At 46.1% G+C, this 22,478-nt stretch overlaps 1 protein-coding gene across 6 annotated transcripts in view; it reads right to left on the bottom strand.

Annotated features, from left to right (window-relative positions):
• CHD1 (chromodomain helicase DNA binding protein 1) overlaps window positions 1-22,478 on the bottom strand; it is a 621,819-nt gene that overhangs the window by 136,623 nt on the left and 462,718 nt on the right. For all 6 annotated transcript variants that reach the window (XM_033962744.1, XM_033963070.1, XM_033962661.1 and 3 more), the window contains one exon: window positions 935-1,057. In XM_033962744.1, the coding sequence (XP_033818635.1) occupies window positions 935-1,057 (123 nt within the window). The remainder of the gene's footprint in view (window positions 1-934; window positions 1,058-22,478) is intronic.

Genomic DNA, 22,478 nt, shown 5'->3' with positions numbered 1-22,478 from the left:
AGTATGCTTATCACTATTTTTCAATGCATAGCCCACAAGGCAATTATAGCCTCCATGAATCAGATGTCTTCACCTGCTTCTAAAAGACAGGAGCAATGCCTGCTACCTCCGGTGCCACCATCTTTCAAAATGTTAGCACCTGACCCCTAGCATTGCATTTCAAAGCACTGCTAGGGGCCAATCAGGCAATGTACAAAATATTGCCATATTCGGTAGAATGCACTAGAAGTGGTTAGGCACTCCATTCTGAAGGAATGAGGCACCACTCCTGCATTTAAAGGTGTAGCAGCTTCACGTGAGGTGAGGTGGGGTGGGGTGGCACTGAGAATGCTGGATCTGGTGGAACAGAAAGGGAAACAGAGATGCTGAACCTCTGGGGAGGGGAGGAGAGGAAGAGCTTGGTGGCATAAACCTAGGTAAAGGGCACATTTCAGAGACACAAATTGATGGAGATAGATGCCAGTAACACACACTGAGTGGTGTAAAGTCCTGAATGGAAAGATATGCATCAGCTTCTCCTTCAGCAGTTCTGGACCCAAAGCAGCTGACTTAAAAATTAGCAAAGACCACTGGTGTATATCATATGAGATTTACTAATAATGCATCCCTGCTTCTGCTTTCTAAGCCTAATAAACTAAAGTGTGTTACTTTAATAATCCTTTTTTTATTTTTGAACTTTACATATTTTTAATACACTAGCAGAGAGAGAATAAAATTTGATATGAGGTATAATTATAACTACAAGCATCTGTACAGATTAACACAGTACAACAGGCCTACCTTTCAAATTCAGAGTGAAATTTAACAGAGGATTGAAGAGAAAAACAGACTTCATTAACAACTACAGATAAATACATCAGTAGCCATATCAATCACAGCAGTTGTTTCAAATGTCCAATTTAAACCCATTGCTTAACATCTAAATTTGACTTACAGCACCAGCAAGTCTTTGTGCTTCTTTTCTTGCAATATCTTTATTAAGTAATTTAATGAGGTAGTCTGCTCTTGTTTGCAACTGCTTGGCCTGGGGTTTTTTATCTGGATCATCTGGTAAAATCTGGAAGAAAAAAAACACTCCTCAAGTTTAATTATACAACTTAATATACCACCATTCATTAATCAACTCAATGATTTACAAAAACTTGACTATAAAGTAGGGATGGACAAATCCTGGGTAGAAATTGCACACTGGCATCTGGGATTTCATGATCCCTCCCCCACCCCAGTATTTTAGTGGATCTTTTTCTTTTTGTTATAGTACCCAGCCTCTTTTGCTTCAGCACCAAAAGTGATTCAGCTCTCCATGTAAAGTTGAACTGTGCGCCAAGATCAGTCCAAACTTCCTGTATGGCATGGCTCAAATTTACATGAGATCTGAATTGCTGCAAATGCTAGGAAGCATGCTGTTTTCTCTGCAAAAAGTAGTCTGTGAGGAGAATAGATAAGTGTTAGAGAGAAAAAGTGGGCGGGTGGAGGCTGGAGGGGGGGAACTGAGAGGGGTGGGTGGCTATATGTGAGCATGAGAGAGACAGGGTGATCTGTAGGGAGAGTGATATGTGCGAGCATAGAAACACAGAAACACGATGGCAGATAAAGGCCAAATGGCACATCCAGTGTGCCCATCCACAGCATCCCTTATCTCCTCTTCTTCCTAAGAGATCCCACATATCTGTTCCATGCTTTTTAGAATTCAGACACAAGTGTTTGTCCATGCATCTACCATCTTTTCTGTAAAAAAGTATTTCCTTACATTACTCCTCAGCCTATCACCTCTTAACTTCATTCTATGCCCTCTCATTCTGGAGATTTCCTTCATTTGAAAATGACTCACCATCTGTACATCAATACCACAAAGATAATTTAAATGGCTCTATCATATCCCCTCTCTCCCACCTTTCTTCTAGAATATACATATGAAATCTCTAAGCAGGGTAGATCTGATTTAAATCACTACTAAGAAAGACTTGATTTAAATCATGTTTTCTACAGACTCATTCTTGCTGGTATGATCTTAAAATTTACAACCAGATGTTACCAGAATAGGCTAGTTCTTGATATACTGCTAAAAACCATCCACTACAGAGCTCCATCTAACATCTTGTGAGCGCATTTGCTTAGTTCCACACATTGTGCAGCAAAATGATTGTTATGAAAGTATTTAGCAATTTCAACATTAGTTTCTTCATGCTCTTTTTTCTTCTCATCTTGGATACATTTGCAGCATTGCCTGTGACTAAACTACGTACTAGACATTAGAATTTTTGTTCACATTTTATTATAGCTTTTGCTGTTATTTCCTGTAAGTATTCTGCTGTATGTACATTTTGTGAGGTGTCAAAGTATCTGCAAGTAAGATATTCCCTTCTTCTGTTGTTATATGTAAGGATGGAGATCCGATAAGTTCTGATCTAGGGCATCAGAACACTGGCGGGGTCCGCACGCAGGCGGTTCTGAGCGCAGGCCAGGTTGGCACACCGACCTAGGCCCTGTGTGTGGATCCAGGCCTGAGTTTGGTTCTGAGGCCCTGTTTCTCATTTCCTCTATCCTCCTGCCTCGTATACATTCTAAGCAAGGACAAGGGTTGCACCTTGAGCAGAAGGCTGAGGCATTCCCCCCTCCCTTGCCACATATTAACCAGACATACATTTACCCTTTTTCTCTTATCTTGTTTAAGCATCCCTTATATGGGCAACAATCAGACTTTGCCTGAGCAAGGCTAATCAAGAGAGCTTAAGAAGCATGCATTATAACCTTTGGACTGTCACATGCCATAGTAAGATTTGAACTCCTGTTGATCACAGTTATATCTTCTAAATATATTATTTCTTAAAACTTATAAGATTATATGAATATATATCATAAGGTGATGTGCTCAGACCTTTTACCCAATAAATAGTGTAGTCACTACAATGGGTTTAACAAGGGGACCATCATTGCAACCACCTGTCCACGCCCTCCCTCAATGTTCTTTAGCTAATTGTAACGCTAAATTTGTACTTATCTGAGTGGGGAGGCTTTGCGTGGATAAGCTTGTCTTTGTTAAACCTCATCGGTAACCAAATTAAAGTGATAACGTGCAGTGTTAAAATCCAAAACTGTGGTTTCTTATATCATTCCCGTCCCCCCGACTCGAGTTTCGTATCCTTCGTCGGGGAGGGACACTATAAAAGAAAATACACTAGTTAGATCTACTTATCTTTGTTAGATTTATAAAAGATCTAAGCTATAGCTATTGATACTGTTGTTTCAATTAAAGACTTTTCAAAAATGGTATATTACCTGATAGCGGCAAACAGAGGTCAAACTGCTTCAAAACCTGGAACTCGGTTTTTAATTTGGTTACCGATGAGGTTTAACAAAGACAAGCTTATCCACGCAAAGCCTCCCCACTCAGATAAGTACAAATTTAGCGTTACAATTAGCTAAAGAACATTGAGGGAGGGCGGGGACAGGTGGTTGCAATGATGGTCCCCTTGTTAAACCCATTGTAGTGACTACACTATTTATTGGGTAAAAGGTCTGAGCACATCACCTTATGATATATATTCATATAATCTTATAAGTTTTAAGAAATAATATATTTAGAAGATATAACTGTGATCAACAGGAGTTCAATATCAACGAGAAAGTCACAGAATATAACATTATATCTCCCCATTTATACCACAATAGTAAGATTTGAGACATATCAGAAATGTACACATTGGGAATCACTTTATTATAACTGTTATTATGTATTCATATGTCACGTGAGATAGTAGCTTTGAGACACATGATATAGATAAACAATGGTTTAATCCTCATTGTAAATGCATTATGAAATTATAACCTTGTAATTAATGGAGATATGATTCTCAATAAAAAGAGGGAGAGACCATTCATTTGGAGCGTCTCCTCTCGACTCTAAGATTGCGTGTGTGTTTACTGTGGGGCATTCCTACAGTTATACAAGCACATGCAGCAAAATCATAGTGGACAGTACTCCACACATCAAGACTTATCAAAAATTGTAAACATTGCATGACTATATAACCTCATGCTACATAATTAAAAATAATCCTTATGAATAACTTTTCATTATTCATTATGAATAACTTTTAGATTAACATAGTAACATAGCAAATGACAGAATAAAGACCTCCAGTCTGTCCAATAGTCACACACATTGTCATTTTTTAAATATTTCTGGACAATAGATCCTACCGACTGTCTTTAGGCTACCACTGCTGGAGTTGCCACTGAAGCTCATTCTAGCCTATCCTAACCATCCTGTCACTGGAACTTCTTTCAAAGCCTTTCCCAGCTCATCCTAAACCAAATCATCATATATGGGACACAGACTGTGCAGGATTGCCCAGTACTGGCTTTAGTTTGTTTTATACCATTCATTTTCTAGTTAGAGATCCTCAGTATTCATCTCACTTTTTTTGAATTCCGTCACCATTTTCATCTCCACTACTTCTCCCTGGAGGGCATTCCAGGCATCTACCACCATCTCTATGGGAAAAATTTCCTAACATTACTCCTAAGTTTGCCACCCCGCAACTTCAATTCATGCTCTCTAGTATTACCATTTTCCTTTCTCTGGAAAAGATTTGTTTCTATATTAATATATTGCAAGTATTTAAACATCAGTATCATAGCTCCCTTATCCCTCCTCCCTTCTAGAGTATACATATTCAGGTCTTCCAATCTTTTCTTGTATGTCTTTTGGTGCAAGTCCCATACCATTTACGTTGCTTTTCTCTGGACCGCTTCAAGTCTTTTTACATCCTTAGCCAGATAAGGCCTCCAAAACTTAACAGTACTCCAAGTGGGGCCTCACCAACGACCTGTACAGGGGCATCAATACCTTCTTTCTTCTGCTGGTTATGCTTCATTTTATACAGCCCAGCATCCTTCTGGCTACAGCCACCACCTTGTCACACAGTTTCGTTGCCTTCATTTCCTCAGACACTATCACTCCAAGGTCCCTCTCCCCATTTGTGCATATCAGTTTCTCACCTCTCAGCACATATGGTTCCCTCAGATTTCTACTCGCTAAGTGCATCATTCTGCACTTCTTTACATTGAATTTTAGTTGCCAAACATTAGACCATTCTTCTAATTTTTGCAAATCCTTTTTCATGTTTTCCACTCCCTCCAGGGTGTCCACTCTGTTACAAATCTTAGTATCATCCATAAAAAGGTAAATCTTATCTTCTAACCCTTCAGCAATGTCGCTCACAAATATATTGAACATAATCGGCCCCAACACAGATCCTTATGGCCCCAACACAGATCCTTATGGCCCCAACACAGATCCTTATGGCAGTCCACTACTCACCTTTCCTTCCTCTGAGCAAATTCCATTAACCATCACCTTCTGGCGTCTGTTCATCAACCAGTTTCTAATCCAGTTCACCATTTTGGGTCCTAACTTCAGCTGGTCAAGTTTGTTCAAGAGCCTCCTATGAGGAACTGTGTTAAAGGCTTTGCTGAAATCTAAGTAAATTATACAGTCATGTGAAAAAATTAGGTCACCCCATGAAATATTCAATTCTTTCTTAAGAAATGTTCACATATCGATGTCAAACCTTTGTTTTATTTATCACTGGGAAAGAAAGAGATGTAATTTAAAGGTAAACAAAAAAAAATTCCTTGATTTACTCAAGAAACAAAAGATATCCACAAAAATGTGTATTCTGAGGAATAAATTAGAAAATGGCAGGAGGAATGCCCACTTTCTCCTGCCATGCTGACTCCACCTCCCCCACGCGAGGAAAAAAGGAAGGAGGGATGCCCACTCCCTCCTGCCACCAGAGGTTCCCAGAAACCCCATCCCCCGAACCACCTCCCATACCTTTTTAGAGAAGTTAGAGCTAGAGAATGACACGGACAAATTTGTCCCTGCAGAAACTCAATTTTCCCATTCCGTCCCCGTGAGTTTTGTCGCCGTCCCATTACTGTAAGCTCTGCCTTAACCACACAAACCTCGAACACTTATGATTTTAAAGTGTTTGAGGCTTGTGTAGATGAGGATGGAGCTTGTAGAAATGAGGCAGGGACAGGAAAAGAAATTGCGGGGACAGGATGGGAAAACACAGTTACTTACAGTAACAGGTGTTATCCAGGGACAGCAGGCATATATTCTCACATGTGGGTGACATCATCTACGGAGCCCCGATGCGGACAGCTTTTTCAAGCAAACTTGATTGAAGATTTTAAGTTTGCTCTGCTGCTCCACGCATGCGTGCCTTCCTGCTCCACTAGGGGGCACATCTCCCCCTCGTGGTCTCCAGTTCACTTAACCAGCAAAGAAGCCAACCTCGGGGAGGCGGGCGGGTTGTGAAAATATATGCCTGCTGTCCCTGGATAACACCTGTTACGGTAAGTAACTGTGCTTTATCCCAGGACAAGCAGGCATGATATTCTCACATGTGGGTGACCTCCAAGCTAACTGAAAAAGGGATGGAGGGAAGTTGGCAATTTAAGCAAATAGATTACGCAATACCGATTGGCCAAAACGGCCATCGCTCCTGGACAATGTATCCAGGCAGTAGTGGGAGGTGAAAGTATGAACCGAGGACCACGTGGCAGCCTTGCAGATTTCCTCAATGGGTGTAGACCGGAGGAAAGCAACGGAGGCTGCCATCGCTCGGACTTTATGTCCTGTTACTCGACCATGCAGTGCGAGACCAGCCTGAGCGTAGCAAAAAGAAATACAAGCAGCCAACCAGTTGGACAAGGTGCGCTTGGAAACTGGGCGACCCAGCCGATTAGGGTCGAAGGACAAAAACAATTGTGGGACTGTCCGATGAGACTGAGTGCGTTGGAGGTAAAAGGCCAACGCTTTCTTACAGTCAAGCGTGTGTAGCGCCATCTCTCGGGGTGAGAGTGGGGCTTGGGGAAAAATACTGGCAAGACGATGGACTGGTTGAGATGGAAATCAGACACCACTTTAGGTAAGAACTTGGGGTTAGTGCGGAGGACCACCTTGTCATGATGAAATACAGTGAAAGGTGGGTCCGCCACCAGAGCCTGTAGCTCGCTAACCCGCCGAGCGGAAGTGAGTGCGAGCAGGAAGATCACCTTCCAAGTGAGGAATTTCAGATGGCATTTGTCTAACGGCTCGAATGGGGGTTTCATGAGTTGAGCCAGCACCACATTAAGGTCCCAAACCACCGGGGGAGGTTTGAGAGGAGGGTGGACATTCAAAAGACCTTTCATGAAACGAGAAACTAAGGGATGGAGTGAAAGGGCTTTTCCTTCCAAGGGTTGATGGAAGGCAGCAATTGCACTAAGATGTACCTGAATGGAGTTAGTCTTCAGGCCGGAGTGAGAAAGATGGAGCAAATACTCCAGGACCAGGGGGACCGGGACCGACACCGGGTCATGGTCGTGCGAGGAACACCATGACGAGAATCTGGTCCACTTTTGGGAATAGCAGGTTCTAGTCGAGGCCTTCCTCGAGGCTTCCAGTATTTCCTTGACTGATTGCGACACAGGGAGAGAAGTCAGGGGGAGAGAAACCAAGCATTCAGATGAAGAGACTGAAGATTTGGATGCAACAGCGAACCCTGGCTCTGCGATAGCAGAGAGGGAAACATAGGTAGAGGCAGTGGATCTCTGGTACTGAGTTGAAGTAGAAGGGAAAACCAAGGCTGGCGTGGCCACCGAGGAGCAATCAAGATCATAGTGGCTCGCACTGGTTTGAGATGGACCAGCGTCCGCAGAATCAGAGGAAAAGGCGGAAACGTGTATAGAAACCTTCCCTCCCACTCTAGGAGGAAGGCGTCGGCCTCGAGGCGGTCCGGGGAGTACATCCGGGAGCAGAATTGAGGGAGTTTGTGGTTGAGGGGGGAGGCGAACAGATCTATCTGAGGAGTCCCCCACTTCTCGAACACCTGTCGTAAGGTTTGAGCGTGCAGCGACCACTCGTGTGGCTGGAGGAGGCGGCTGAGTCTGTCTGCCAGGCAGTTCCGCTCTCCTTGTATGTACACCGCTCGAAGGAAGGTGTTGTTGGAGATTGCCCACTTCCAGAGGCGCAGGGCTTCCTGACAGAGGGCCCGAGACCCCGTCCCCCCTTGCTTGTTTACGTAGTACATTGCTACCTGGTTGTCGGTTCGGATGAGAACCACCCGGTCGTGGAGCATATGTTGAAAGGCTACAGCGGCAAGATAGATGGCCCGAAGCTCCAGCACGTTGATGTGGCAGCGGCGGTCCTCTGTTGACCACATCCCCTGAGTGCGTAGGTCATCCAGGTGAGCTCCCCAAGCGTACTCCGACGAATCCGTGGTGAGTACCTTGCTGTGTGGAGGGGCGAGAAAAAGTAAACCTTTGGACAGATTTGAAGAGTCGGCCCACCAGAGGAGCGATCGTTGCAAGGAAGGAGTCACTGTCACGGGACGGTCGATTGGGTCCCGGTCCTGACGCCATTGGGAGGCCAGGGTCCATTGAGGAATCCTCAGGTGGAGGCGGGCGAAGGGTATGACGTGGACGGTAGAGGCCATGTGGCCCAGAAGAGTCATCATCTGCCGAGCTGATACCGAGGTCAGCAGCGAAATCCTTCGACTCAGGCTTACTAGCGCCTCTTGACGTGGAGGGGGAAGGAAGGAGCGGAGTCGAACCGTATCCAGCACGGCCCCGATGAACTGTAAGGACTGAGAGGGGCGCAGCTGGGATTTTAGGAAGTTTACCTCGAACCCCAGACCTTGAAGGTAGATAAGTCTGTCGGGTCGCTGAGATAACCCCCTCCCTGGACGGGGCTTTGATCAGCCAGTCGTCCAGGTAGGGGAATACCTGGAGGCCCTGCGAGCGTAAGGCAGCTGCGACCACCACGAGGCACTTCGTGAAGACTCGGGGTGATGACACCAGGCCAAAGGGGAGGACTCGGTATTGTAGGTGCAGGTCCCACACCTGAAAGCGCAGGTACTTGCGGTGAGCGGGGTGCACTGGAACATGTGTGTAGGCTTCCTTCAGATCGAGGGAGCAGAGCCAATCGCCCTCGTCAATGAGAGGGTAGAGAATCGGTAGGGAAAGCATCCGGAACTTTTCCCGCACCAGAAATTTGTTGAGTCGCCTCAAGTCTAGAATTGGGCGCAGGTCTCTTGTCTTCTTCGGTACCAGGAAGTAACGGGAGTAAAACCCTTTCTCCCGTTGGTCGGGGGGAACCACCTCCACTGCCTGTAGGCGAAGCAGTTCTCGAGCTTCTGAGAGAAGGAGGGGTAACTGAGTTCTGTTGGGAGGGCACACTCTTGGAGGATTGTCTGGAGGGGTTTCCCGAAAGTTGAGAGAGTATCCTGATGAGATCACGCCAAGGACCCATGCGTCCGACGTGACTTGTTCCCAGCGCGGGTAGAAGGCTCTGAGGCATCCCCCAATGGGAAAGAGGCCTGGGGCTGTGGCGGAGGGGGCCAGCCCCCATCCGCTTATCCCGTCAAAAGGACGGGGATGGTTTGGCGGTCGCAGGCGGCTGGGACTTTGGGGGAGCCCGATGGTGAGCTTGCGGACGTCGGGGTGGAGGCTGTGAGAAGACAGGGGTAGATTTTTGAGGGTAGCGGCGTGGAGGGGCCCTGAACGGCCTGGACGCTGGCGGTTTAGGCTTTTGCCGAACGAGGGAGGCAAACAAGCGTTTGTGCTCCGAAAGACGTTTCGTAGCTGCCTCGATAGTGTCATCAAAAAGTTCTTTGCCCACGCAGGGGAGGTTAGCCAACCGGTCCTGTAAGTTGGGGTCCATGTCGACGAGGCGTAACCAGGCTAGGCGGCGCATGGCGATAGCAAAGGCTGCCACTCTGGAGGAAAGTTCGAAGCCATCATAGGCCGCGTGAAATAAATGGAGGCGTAGGTTGGAGAAAACCTCCAGGAGCAAGTTAAAGGCTCCTTGGCGTGAGGCCGGCAGGTCGGTCGCAAAGGCTCCCAACAGTCCAATGAGATGTTTCAAATAGGACGCGAAAGTGAAAGTGTAACTTTGTACCCTAGCGGCCATCATAGAGTTCAGGTACAGTCTTCTGCCGAACTTGTCAAGGGTCCGACCCTCTCGACCTGGGGGGACCACTGCTGAGACCCGGGAGGGGTGAGCCTTTTTCAGGGAAGATTCTACCAGCAGTGACTGGTGGGAGAGCTGTGGTTGCTCAAACCCGGGGTATGGTACTGTACGGTATTTGGACTCCATTTTGGAGGGGACAGCTGTTACCATATAGGGGGTCTCCAGATTCCTGAAGAAAGCCTGTTGGAGTACCGGATTGGGTGGTAAACAAAGGGACTCTCTGGGCGGTGACGGTAAATCCAGCTCCGCCAGGTACTCTTTAGAATATCTTGAGTCGGACTGGAGGTCTAAGTCCAGAGCGTGGCTCATGTCCTGGACAAAGCGAGTGAAGGAGGGGCGGGACGTTCCCGGGGCCCCGTGTGGGGACGGTGAACAAGACCTCCATCGGGCGGAGAAGGACGGGAAGGCTTCCCTCGAGTATCGAGGTTCATGCTCCGACCCGCGTTCCGAGACCGGGGAAACACTGTGGCAGTGTTCCAGGGTCGAGGACCTACGTCGTCTCGAGGAGCCCCTCGGAGACGATGCCGGGGTACGGGGTACCGATCGATGTCGAATCGGTGACCTCGACCCGGACTCCCTCGGCGAAAGCCTGGGACCTCGGCTCGGAGCTCCGGTCCGAGGGGGAGTTAGGAGGATGTGAGGGTTGGATAGTGATAACTCAGTCACCTTCAGCGGTCCTGTACGGGGCGTCGGTGAATGGCCTCGTAGTGTGGGCGAACTCCGGACCTTCTTAGAGGTACGGCGGTTTGAGGTTTCGGTCGTTTTAGCGCGACGCTTTGCCCCGCGGCGGTCCGTGGAGGGAGAGCGTCTCGGGCGCCTCGGCGAGGAATCCGAGGAGGATGGAATGCGGCGAAGCTGGCGCACTTTGCCCCGAGGGGGCTCGACGCGAGGCTCAGGCTGGTCCGGCGCACGCGAGGTCGAGGTCGGGGCCGGTTGTAGATGGGCTAGCGCAGCGGACAGCTCCGACGAGATCATCGCCCGGAGCAGGTCCTGGAAAACGGGCACGGACAGCATCGAGGGCATGTCCGATGCCTCGGTGCACTCCACCGGGGCGACCTCGTATCAGAGTATTCCCGTGTGGTGGAGGCACGGCCCGAAGGCTTGGAGGGCTTCGCCGGGGCTGAAAGCATGGGGCTTCCACCATGCGTCGCCGGTGTCCCCGAGGCTGGCTTCTTCGCTGGTGCGGAAGCTGAAGAAGGAAGAGGAGACTTACCCGGAGCCGAGGCTTTTTGCTGCCCCGAGGTCTTCGGGGTCGAGTCTTGAGGTGGTGCCGAGGTATTCGGGGTCGAGGTCAAGGCCGGGGCCGACCTCGAGGCCGAGGTAGTGGGTTGGTCGGCGGTGAAAAGGTCCGCCATGCGGGCTTTTCTTCGACGAAGGGCCTGGTTCTGAAAAGTAGCGCACTGGGGGCAGGAGTCGGTTGGATGGGCGGCCCCCAGGCAGAGGATGCACCGGCGATGCGGGTCTGTGATGGAAAGAAGCCGCTCGCACCGGGTGCACTTTTTAAAGCCGGTCAAAGGCCAGGACATAGAAAACGAAACTGGCTGCGGCCCAAGTAGCCACGCGGCTGCGGCGACCCGGAAGCCTCCGGGTCGGTCAAAATGAAGCAGAAACAGATAATAAAAACGCGCACAGCGACTAAATCAATAAAACAAGAAAAAATCGCGGTGCTAGAAGGCAGTTGGGGCAGAGCCTAAAAATACACGACTTATAGGCTCAGCGGAAAAATTTGAACTGGAGACCACGAGGGGGAGATGCGCCCCCTAGTGGAGCAGGAAGGCACTCATGCGTGGAGTAGCAGAGCAAACTTAAAATCTTCAATAAAGTTTGCTTGAAAAAGCTGTCCGCATCGGGGCTCCGTAGATGACGTAAGAAGACTTGAGGCGGTCCAGAGGAGGGCGACGAAAATGATAGGAGGCTTGCACCAGAAGACATATGAGGAGAGACTGGAAGCCCTGAATATGTATACCCTAGAGGAAAGGAGAGACAGGGGAGATATGATTCAGACGTTCAAATACTTAAAGGGTATTAACGTAGAACAAAATCTTTTCCAGAGAAAGGAAAATGGTAAAACCAGAGGACATAATTTGAGGTTGAGGGGTGGTAGATTCAGGGGCAATGTTAGGAAATTCTACTTTACGGAGAGGGTGGTGGATGCCTGGAATGCGCTCCCGGGAGAGGTGGTGGAGAGTAAAACTGTGACTGAGTTCAAAGAAGCGTGGGATGAACACAGAAAATTTAGAATCAGAAAATAATATTAAAGATTGAACTAGGCCAGTTACTGGGCAGACTTGTACGGTCTGTGTCTGTGTATGGCCGTTTGGAGGAGGATGGGCAGGGGAGGGCTTCAATGGCTGGGAGGGTGTAGATGGGCTGGAGTAAGTCTTAACAGAGATTTCGGCAGTTGGAACCCAAGCACAGTACCGGGTAAAGCTTTGGATTCTCGCCCAGAAATAGCTAAGAAGAAAAAAAAAAAAAAAAAAATTTTTAAATTGAATCAGGTTGGGCAGACTGGATGGACCATTCGGGTCTTTATCTGCCGTCATCTACTATGTTACTATGTTATGTTACTATGTCACCCACATGTGAGAATATCATGCCTGCTTGTCCTGGGATAAAATGAGTTCCCACGGGGACGGGGGAAAAATTTGTCCCCGTGTCATTCTCTAGTTGGAATGAGAGGGAAGCTCAGTCCATCCTGCTTGTAGGTCTGCCAGATCAAAACAGTGGGCCTTTCCCTCCCCGGTACATCATGTGATGCACGGGGAGGCCTTAGGTTCCTCCCTCTGTATCCCAGTATACAAAGGGGAAGGGTCTAAGGCCCTAATTAGTTCAGTCAAGCCAATCAGGGCCTTAGGCTCCTCCCTCTGTATCCCGGGATACAAGGGGGGAGGAGGCTAAGGCCCTGATTGGCTTGACTGAGCCAGTGCTTATAGGAAGCCTCATAACACAGATTCTTGAGCTCCTCCCCTCTTACCTCAGGACTGCCCCACAGGAAATCAGTTGTTGACAAAACAGCCAGGAACACCTGTAGAGGACAAAGGCAAAAGAGGGGACACTCCCCGACAAGTCAGTCAAATCTGCTCAGAACAAGAAAGTTAGAACAATCATAAACAATTGAAACAGGTCACAAAACATTAGAAACCTGAACAACAAAAGGAACAGTGCTATATAGAGACAGTCTGTACAGATACAAGGAGGCGATGTACTGAGGGACCCCCCCTCAATACAAAGTGCTAAACACATTCACATGGTACGCTTAGAAAAGCTGGTCAGGAAACTGAAATCCAGCTTACCAGTACTTGTAAAGGTAGACAATCAGCAAATCACTGAGTGGGATCCAGGAATAGTGTGTGGATTTACAAGAAGATAGAGATTAGCAATGGCAAGAACCTAATCTTTCGTTCTTGTACAATCCTACTCTATTCCTGAACTAATGAGACGTAACAAAGTAATCCTAGAGAATCAGGGTGGGATTGATGAGCCTGCTGCCAAAATGGAGGTGCCAAAAGTAGCATCCTGCTTGGCCGCCACATCGATCCTTTAAAACTTGGTAAAAGTATACAAAGAGGACCAGGTAGCAGCCCTGCAAATTTCCTCTAACATGATGATCACCGACTACTCTGCCTGAAAGGAAGATATGCCTCTGGTATAATGAGCCCTCATCGAGAGGGAGTGCTTCTTACCGGCTGCCATGTAAGCAGAGGAAATGGCCATATGGATCCATCTGGAAATGGTGGCCCTGGAAGCTGGCTTGCCCTTGCAGGTGGGACTCGCCAGTACAAAAAAATTGTCAGAGACAAAATTCATTTGTAACCTCGCAGTATCGCAGCAGGATCCTGTGTACATCCAGGGACCGCAATACACGATCATATTTCCTTGCAGCGGAGGAAGCAAAACCAGGAAATCGGGCTCCCTGGGTAACGTGGAAAGCCGAGACCATTTTTGGAAGAAAGGAGGGAACAGTGCGCAGTACCATGCCGAAATCCATGATATGTCGAAAGGGATCCAGGCAGGAAAGAGCCTAAAACTCGGACAACCTGTGGACACAAGTAATGGCCACCAGAAAAATGGACTTGACCGTAATATTTACTAAAGATGCTTGCTCCAGGGGCTCATAAGGCAGACGAGCCAGGGAATGGAGAACCAGATTGCGATTTCAGGATGGACAGGGTAATGCAGCGGGGACCGAAGCCTTAAAGCACCCAACAGAAAATGGATGATATCTAGATGAGAGGCCATGTAACCCCCTCAGGTGATCAGGGCCCAGATGAGAAAGATCTACAAACCGGACTCAAAGAGAAGCCACAGCGAGGAACTCCAGAATCTGGGGAACCGACGATACCGATGGATCTTCGTGCTTTTGAATGCACCACTTCTGATAACTTCTCCAAGCCTTCACATAGGCAACTACCATGGACTTCTTGCTGTGGAGGAGCCTGTAATGGTTGTGCTGTGGGCACCAGCACGAAACAGAGCATCCTATCTGCAGCAGTGTTGCCAACCTGTGAAAGCAGAGGCATTGTCAGGGCATCAGGATCAACAACAGGCACAGCTGGCGTATGGACAGGGACAGCCGAAGGGGGCCGGCGAGAAGATCCATGCCTTGGGAAGGAGAGGCCCGCATGGCAGGACAGCTGGCATTAATTTCTGAGCCAAATAAGCTTGCTGATTCTTCTGGGAATCCTTGGAGGACTGGTGAGATTTTTCCGCCGAATCATGCTTGAGTTTCCCCAGAGCATGAACTGCGACCTTCATAGGGCCTCCCCATCACCCTGTTTTTAGGTATGTGGGCAGAAACAGCAGGACCCCCCTTCAGAGGCCGAGGGTACCTGGGCCAGATTTTGCCCTTTCCCATGCCAAAGCACACGCAAAACATTGTAAATGGGACATAAGTCTATCAAATCCTGCCCTGGGGAGTTCAGATAGGCAATTTTCTTACAAAACCGAAGCTTGCAGAGGCTAAAAATAACTTTTTAAAAAGATTGTGAAAATCCAAGATGGTCACTGCAGGTGCTACCCAAAAGTTCGGGGAATGTGAACAGCACGCGCAAACTGGATATAGTATGCCCTTCTGCTGCTAGAGGTGTCTAGCAGTATGCTTTGTGAATCAGTGTGCCAACGGACGTGCAGCTGAGTGGTCGCGTTGTTTTGTTCTGTATGATTTTGTAAGGTTGTGTTTTAGTGACTCAGCGGATTTTGATATGATGGATTTTACTGAGCAAAGAATCTGCATCAAATTTTGTTTCAAACTAAAAAAACTGCTGCAGAAAACCATTGTATGCTCCAGGAAGCCTTTGGAGATAATGCCCATGTGCCAAAGCAAAACCTTTCTTTGGTACAAACGCTTCAAGGATGGACATCTGTCCACGATAATGACCGTTCCGGATGACTAACAAGTACAACACCGGAAACCATAGCAAAAGTTCGTGAGACTATCCTTGCAGATCATAGGCAAACTATCCACGATGTTTGTGAGATAGTAGGACAGTCATACTGTGAGGTTTTAAAGCAGTTGAGAGAGAGCATTTGGCGCAAACGCTCAGACAAGTGGAAAAACAAAAATTGGTTGCTCCACCATGACAACGCACCCACTCACATATCACTCATTGTTTGACAATTCCTGACTTCCAGAAACATTACTGTGATTACGCGCCCTCCCTATTTGCCTGACCCTGCACCCTGTGTTTTTTTCCTATTCCCCAAAATGAAATTATGGTTGAAAGAGCACCGTTTTAACACGATTGAAGAGATCCAGGCAGAATCGTAGGAGGTTCTCAATGCACTCACCCTAGATGACTTCCATAGATGCATGGACTCATTGGAAAAACGCTGGGATCGCTATATACATTTTCAAGTGGGCTACTTCGAAGGAGACAATGGAAGCTAGGAGTTTTCGTAAGCAATTTTTTTTTTTTACAATTGAATTCCCTGAACTTTTGGGTAGCACCTCGTATTTAGAGAATAAATTAGCCTTGGAAAAGCACAGGACCGGGGATTTTGCAACTTTAGGGGTGGGGACTAGGGCACACTCCCAAACTTGCTGAAACACACTTTTAAGACCCCCCCCAAATTACGGATTCAGGCTGTCAGCCTTTTACTCACTGTGCCATGTGCTACCTGGAACTGCACAGAGAAAAGCTGAAACTGCTTACAGGGAGATCCTCTGACTCAATAAGCAAGCAAACTGGATTGCTAATCTTCTGAATTCCTCCCCCCCCCCCGGCCTGACATTCATGGCCGGGGATCTCTGCCACTCTTGGACACACCTGGCAGAGGAAACAGTTGACCCTGATTCTGGGAAAACCACCACAGAGCCACGCAAACCTGGGGAAAGCAAGCTCCCAAAGGAACAGTCCCTGAGCCCTGATCTGATGTGCAGGCTGTCCAGAGGGAGCATTGCCCTGCAGTCAACCCTTTGGAAGCAGACTTAGCATATACTCTGTCATCTCCCGCAGTTAGAGCTGTCCCCATGGGGAACTCTGCAGTACAAGGGCCAAACACACGATTGAAAGGACTGAATTTAAAGAAAATAAACACGAGCAGAAAGGATGAGCTCCTGCAGTCTGGCTTGTAGGAAAGAAACTGGTTTCCTGGGTGGGGCAGTCCTGAGGGAAGAAGGGAGGAGGCTCAAGACTCTGTTATGAAGCTTCCTACAAGCTCTGGCGAGTATGGGAGAATGACCCATAGTTCAGATAGAGTGGGATTGTATAAGACCTTACAAATGTGTTCAATTAAATCTTTATCTATTTCTTCTGATCAAGAGTTCTTCTTCTTTGCCCCATATATCATGTAATTATCTCACTTTAACATTATTCTTAACATACTGTATAAAGCCAATCTTCTGCTCTTTTTACCTACCCTGTCCCTCCTGAATAGATTATAGCCACTTATAACTATATCCCAGTCACGGTTCTAAATGAACCACATCTCTATGATCGCTACTAAATACAAACCAGTTTCAATCATTAGAGCCTCTAGATCTGGAAATTTGTTTCCTATGCTACAAGCATTGGTATACAAAACTTTCCAGCTATCATCCTTTTATCTTATTTCAGTAATGGTATTTGATAAAAACATAGAAAAATGATGGCAGATAAAGGCCAAATGGCCCATCTAGTCTGCCCAACTGCATTAACCATTATCTCTTTCTCTGTCTAAGAGATCCCACATGCCTATTCCAGGCCCTTTTGAATTCAGACACACTTTCTGTCTCCACCACCTCTTCTGGGAGGCTGTTCCATGCATCTACCACCCTTTCTGTAATAAAATATTTCCTTAGATTACTCCGGAGCCAATCACCTCTTAACTTCATCCTATGCCCTCTCATTGCAGTTTCCTTGACTCATGCGCATTTACATTATGTTGGTATTTAAATGTCTTTATCATATCTCCCCTCTCCCACCTTTCCTCCAAAGTATACAGATTGAGATCTTTGTCCCCATATGCCTTATGATGAAGACCACATACCATTTTAATAGCCTTCCTCTGAAACGACTCCATACTTTTTATATCTTTTTGAAGGTGCGGCCTCTAGAATTGTACACAATATTCTAAATGAGATCTCACCAAAGTCTTATACAGGGGCATCAATACCTTGTTTTTCCTACTGGTCATACCTCTCCCTATGCAACCTAGCTTTCGTCGTCACCTTTTCAACCTGTTTGGCCACCTTAAGATCATCACATACAATCATGCCCAAATCCCACTTGTGCACATAAGTTCTTCATTCCATAAACTGTACCATTCCCTCAGTTTTTTGCAGCCCAAATGCATGACCTTGCATTTCTTAGCATTAAATTTTAACTGCCAAATTTCAAACCATTCTTTAAGCTTCCCCAGGTCTTTCTTCATGTTATTCACACCATTTGGCGTGTCTACTCTATTGCAGATTTTGGTATCATCCGCAAAGAGGCAAATCTTATCCAACAACCCCAGCCTGTCACTTTGGGACCCATCCTGAGGGCACTCAGTTTATTTATTAGATATCTGTGTAGACCATTGTCAAAGGCTTTGCTAAAATCTAAATACACCACATCTAGCACACATCCTCTATCCAATTCTCTGGTCACCCAGTCAAAGAAATTGATCATATTTGTCTGACAAGACCTACCTCTAGTGAATCCATGTTGCCTCCAGCCCTATGTTTTACATTCCTGAGAGTTATTAATTACCTTGGGCCATTTTCACCATCTTCAGCAAATTTAGTTTAAAGCCTTCTTCAGTATATTAGCCAGTCTACTAAAGACACTTTGTCCCTTCTTTGATAGATGCTCAGTAGCTCTTGAAAAATCATCCTATGGTCTAGGAAACTGAAACGCTCACATTGACACCATCCATGCTGCCACTTAGCTCCAGCTCTTGAAAAATCATCCCATGGCCTAGGAAACTGAAACGCTCACATTGACACCATCCAAGGAGCTACTCAGCTCCAGGATGTGAGTTTCCCTCATTTGTCTTTTACCCACGACAGGAACGATCGATGAGTGCACCGCCTGTGCACCTAACTGATGCTTCACCTTCTGTCTCAGTCCCAGGGCAAGACAGACTGGTTTTGGTGCATGTAAAACAAAGAGACAATTGCCTCTTTGTTTCATTTATCTAAAGGGTACTTTTATATAGTTGACAGCATGCTTTGGGAAGGGAGACTACTGGCTTTTGCTAGTGATTTGCAGAGGCACTATAAGAAACTGATTTACTAAAGTTTCTTTGTCCACAGACACAAAATAAGAACAGATCCTTAGTAAGCCAGTTTCTAAAACAGCTTTTGCTAATCAGAAAGGGAATTTTCCCCTCCAACTTCACTAGGTACAATGTAGGAATAATGGGGAGTAGCAAGAGAAGTATCGGCTCCTGGATCTTGTGAAAATTTGAGGTCTAAATTAAAGCAATAAAATAATAATTATTACAGTAGAGATGAGAACATAGATAAGAATGAGTACTGTTGCAGACACCTCCAGTCAGTAAAATAGGAAAGTTGATCATCAAAACCTTTTGGGGGAACCACACCTTATGACCAGATATAAACTTAGCAGATATGATCCAAAAATATTTGGGGAGAGAGCTCCATAAATGTGGAGCCAAAATGTAAAAGAACAAGTTATGGATTGAATAAAGAAACACAAGCTGGTGGAAAAATATACAAAAAACTAATTTGCCTGTGATGAAAGTGCTCATGAAGCAGCATGAGGAATAAGAATGTTGAAAAGCAGTGCTGGATGCCAGTGTTCTTAGCATTTGCAACAGTCAAAATCTTCAGTTTATCTCTAACTTGAAGTTAAGTGACTGATCTTCAGTAAGAGAGCTGTGTGATCGGTATGTTTTGCACAGCGAAACAGTTTGCAATATTTTGAATAAGCTGTATTTGCCTCACGGAAAGCCAGCAAATACTATTGTGCAAAGCATTATTCTATTCTATTTCAGAGATTTATATTCCACCAATTCCCAATTAGGTCCAAAGCAAAAGAACATAAGAATTGCCGCTGCTGGGTCAGACCAGTGGTCCATCGTGCCCAGCAGTCCGCTCACGCGACCCTCTGGTTAAAAGACCAGCGCCCTAACTGAGACTGGCCCTACCTGCGTACGTTCCAGTTCAGCAGGAACTTGTCTAACTTTGTCTTGAATTCCTGGAGGGTGTTTTCCCCTATAACAGACTCAGGAAGAGTGTTCCAGTTTTCTACCACTCTCTGGGTGAAGAAGAACTTCCTTACGTTTGTACGGAATCTATCCCCTTTTAACTTTAGAGAATGTCCCTCTCGTTCTCCCAACTTGTCCTTATCTACTAAGTCTATTCCCTTCAGTACCTTGAATGTTTCGATCATGTCCCCTCTCACTGTACGGCAACTTCTCCAGCCCTTTAACCATTTTAGTCGCTCTTCTCTGGACCCTTTCGAGTAGTACCGTTTCCTTCTTCATGTATGGCGACCAGTGCTGGACGCAGTACTCCAGGTGAGGGCGCACCATGGCCCGGTACAGCAGCATGATAACCTTCTCCAATCTGTTTGTGATTCCCTTCTTTATCATTCCTAGAATTCTGTTCGCCCTTTTCGCTGTGGCCGCACATTGCATGGACGGCTTCATCGACTTGTCGATCAGAACTCTCAAGTCTCTTTTCTTGGAGGTCTCTCCAAGTACCGCCCCGGACATCCTGTATTCGTGCATGAGATTTTTGTTACCGACATGCATCACTTTAAATTTATCCACGTTGAACCTCATTTGAGCCTGATTATGTCATGTAACAGATCTTCACAATCCTCCTGCATCTTCACTACTCTGAATAACTTCATATCGTCCGCAAATTTAATCATTATAAATCTTTATAAACATCTTTATAAACGATCTGGACATAGGTACTCATTGTACCTATGTCCAGATCGTTTATAAAGATGTTGAAGAGCACGGGTCCAAGCACTGAGCCCTGCAGCATCCCACTAGTGACGCTCTTCCAGTCCGAGTATTGTCCATTTACCCCCACTTTCTGTTTCCGATGCTCCAGCCAGTTTTTAATCCACGTGAGTATTTCACCCTCGATTCCATGGCTCGTAATTTTTCGAAGTAGTCGTTCATACGGAACCTTGTCAAACGCCTTCTGAAAATCCAGATATACAATGTCGACCAGATTACCCTTGTCTGTCTGTCTGTTTACTCCCTCGAAGAAGTGCAGCAAGTTCGTCAAACAAGATCTGCCTTTGCTGAAACCGTGTTGGCTGGTTCTCATCAGACCGTGTCTATCAAGGTGATCAATGATGCGGTCCTTTATCAGCGCCTCTACTATCTTTCCCGGTACCAAGGTCAGACTCACCAGTCTGTAGTTACCCGGATCCCCCCTCGAACCTTTCTTGAAGATTGGCGTAACATTCGCCACCTTCCAGTCCTCCGGAATCTTTCCCTATTTGATCGACAGATTGGCTATTAGTTGAAGCAGTTCAGCTATGGTCCCTTGCAGTTCCTTGATGACCCTCGGATGGATGCCATCCGGTCCTGGGGATTTATAGCTCTTTAGTCTATCAATCTGCCTGCATACCTCATATAGACTGACTGTCAATCCTGTCAGTTTCTCTTCTTCATTTCCAGCATATAGCCTGCTGGGTTCCGGTATGCTGTGTATATCCTCTTCGGTAAATACGGACGCAAAAAATGTGTTCAGTTTGTCGGTGATTTCTTTATCTTCCTTTTATTCCACAGCCATCCAACGGTCCCACTGCTTCCTTTGTGGGTCGTTTCCCCTTAATATATCGAAAGAACGGCTTGAAGTTTTTTGCCTCCTTGGCTATTTTTTCCTCGTAGTCTCTTTTGGCCCCTTTTACTGCCTTGTGGCACCTGCGTTGATTTTTTTTGTGCTTATTCCAGTTTTTGTCCGTTTTTGATCTTTTCAATTCCTTAATGAAATTTTCTTCTCTGATCGCTTCCTTCACCTCTACAGTAAATCAGATTAACAATAAAAAAACCAGTTAAATCAGCAAAGCAAATACATACATAAAAGTAAATTTTAAAATTGAACAATTCTACTACTACTATTAATTATTTCTATAGCGCTATCAGTCACACAGAGCCCTGCACAGTCACAAAGAGAAAGAAAACAGTCCTTGCTCGAAAGAGCTTACAATCTAAACAGGCAAGAGAGAGAACAGGATGTCATGGATACAATTAAGGGGAATAGTTAATCAGTGGGCTGGGATGGAGGGCAGAGGAGTACGGTTAAGGATTCAAAGCTATATCAAAAAGGTGGGTTTTCAGTCTGCTTTTAAACAAGGGAAGGGAGGGGGCTTGACGGACAAACTCGGGTAATTTATTCCAGGCATTAGGGGACAGCTAGATGAAAGGAACGAAGTCTGGAATATAAAGAGATTAGGTTATTACCTTGCTAATATCTTTTCCAGTAGATAGGTGTGTCATTCGGACAAGTGGGTAATCTCCCCATGGCCATAAGTCTTTGCAGAAGGAATCCACTCTGGATTTTTTCTGTATCCCTCCTACTTCACTGAGAGCTCTACTGTCACCTAGTGTAAGTCTCCAAGCAAGAGTTCTACCGATATTGGTTGAAGTAGATGTGAGCCTCAGCATTTTCGGATGGCCTAACCAACGTCAGCAAAGGTCTATGGGAAATTATATCAATCTGAGTCTGGAATGTTGATGCAGATAGACCCTAAACGCTCCTGCACAGAATTCACATACGTTAAGCATCTAGCAAGACTGGATTGTTTATCAAGAAGATATGCTACTTGAATGGGCCAAAGAAGCCAAAGACTAATCCCATCTACCATGTCTGCAAGTATCACATCTTACTTATCAATTAAACTAACAATTGTTTCAAACAGTTTACAAAAGATAGGGGTACTTAACTTCAATAGAGTCTATTGAAATTCAATAGATTCTATTTTTTAGAATAAGACTCCAATCTATAAAAGCCCCCCTCTCAACATCACCCCCTCTGGCCCTCTCTCTGCAACATCTG

The sequence above is a fragment of the Geotrypetes seraphini genome, chromosome 1, assembly GCF_902459505.1.
Source record: "Geotrypetes seraphini chromosome 1, aGeoSer1.1, whole genome shotgun sequence".
In the NCBI taxonomy this organism is placed as follows: Eukaryota; Metazoa; Chordata; class Amphibia; order Gymnophiona; family Dermophiidae; genus Geotrypetes; species Geotrypetes seraphini.
The sequence above is the reverse complement of the archived record's forward strand: the minus strand, read 5'-3'. Positions and strand labels throughout refer to the sequence as shown.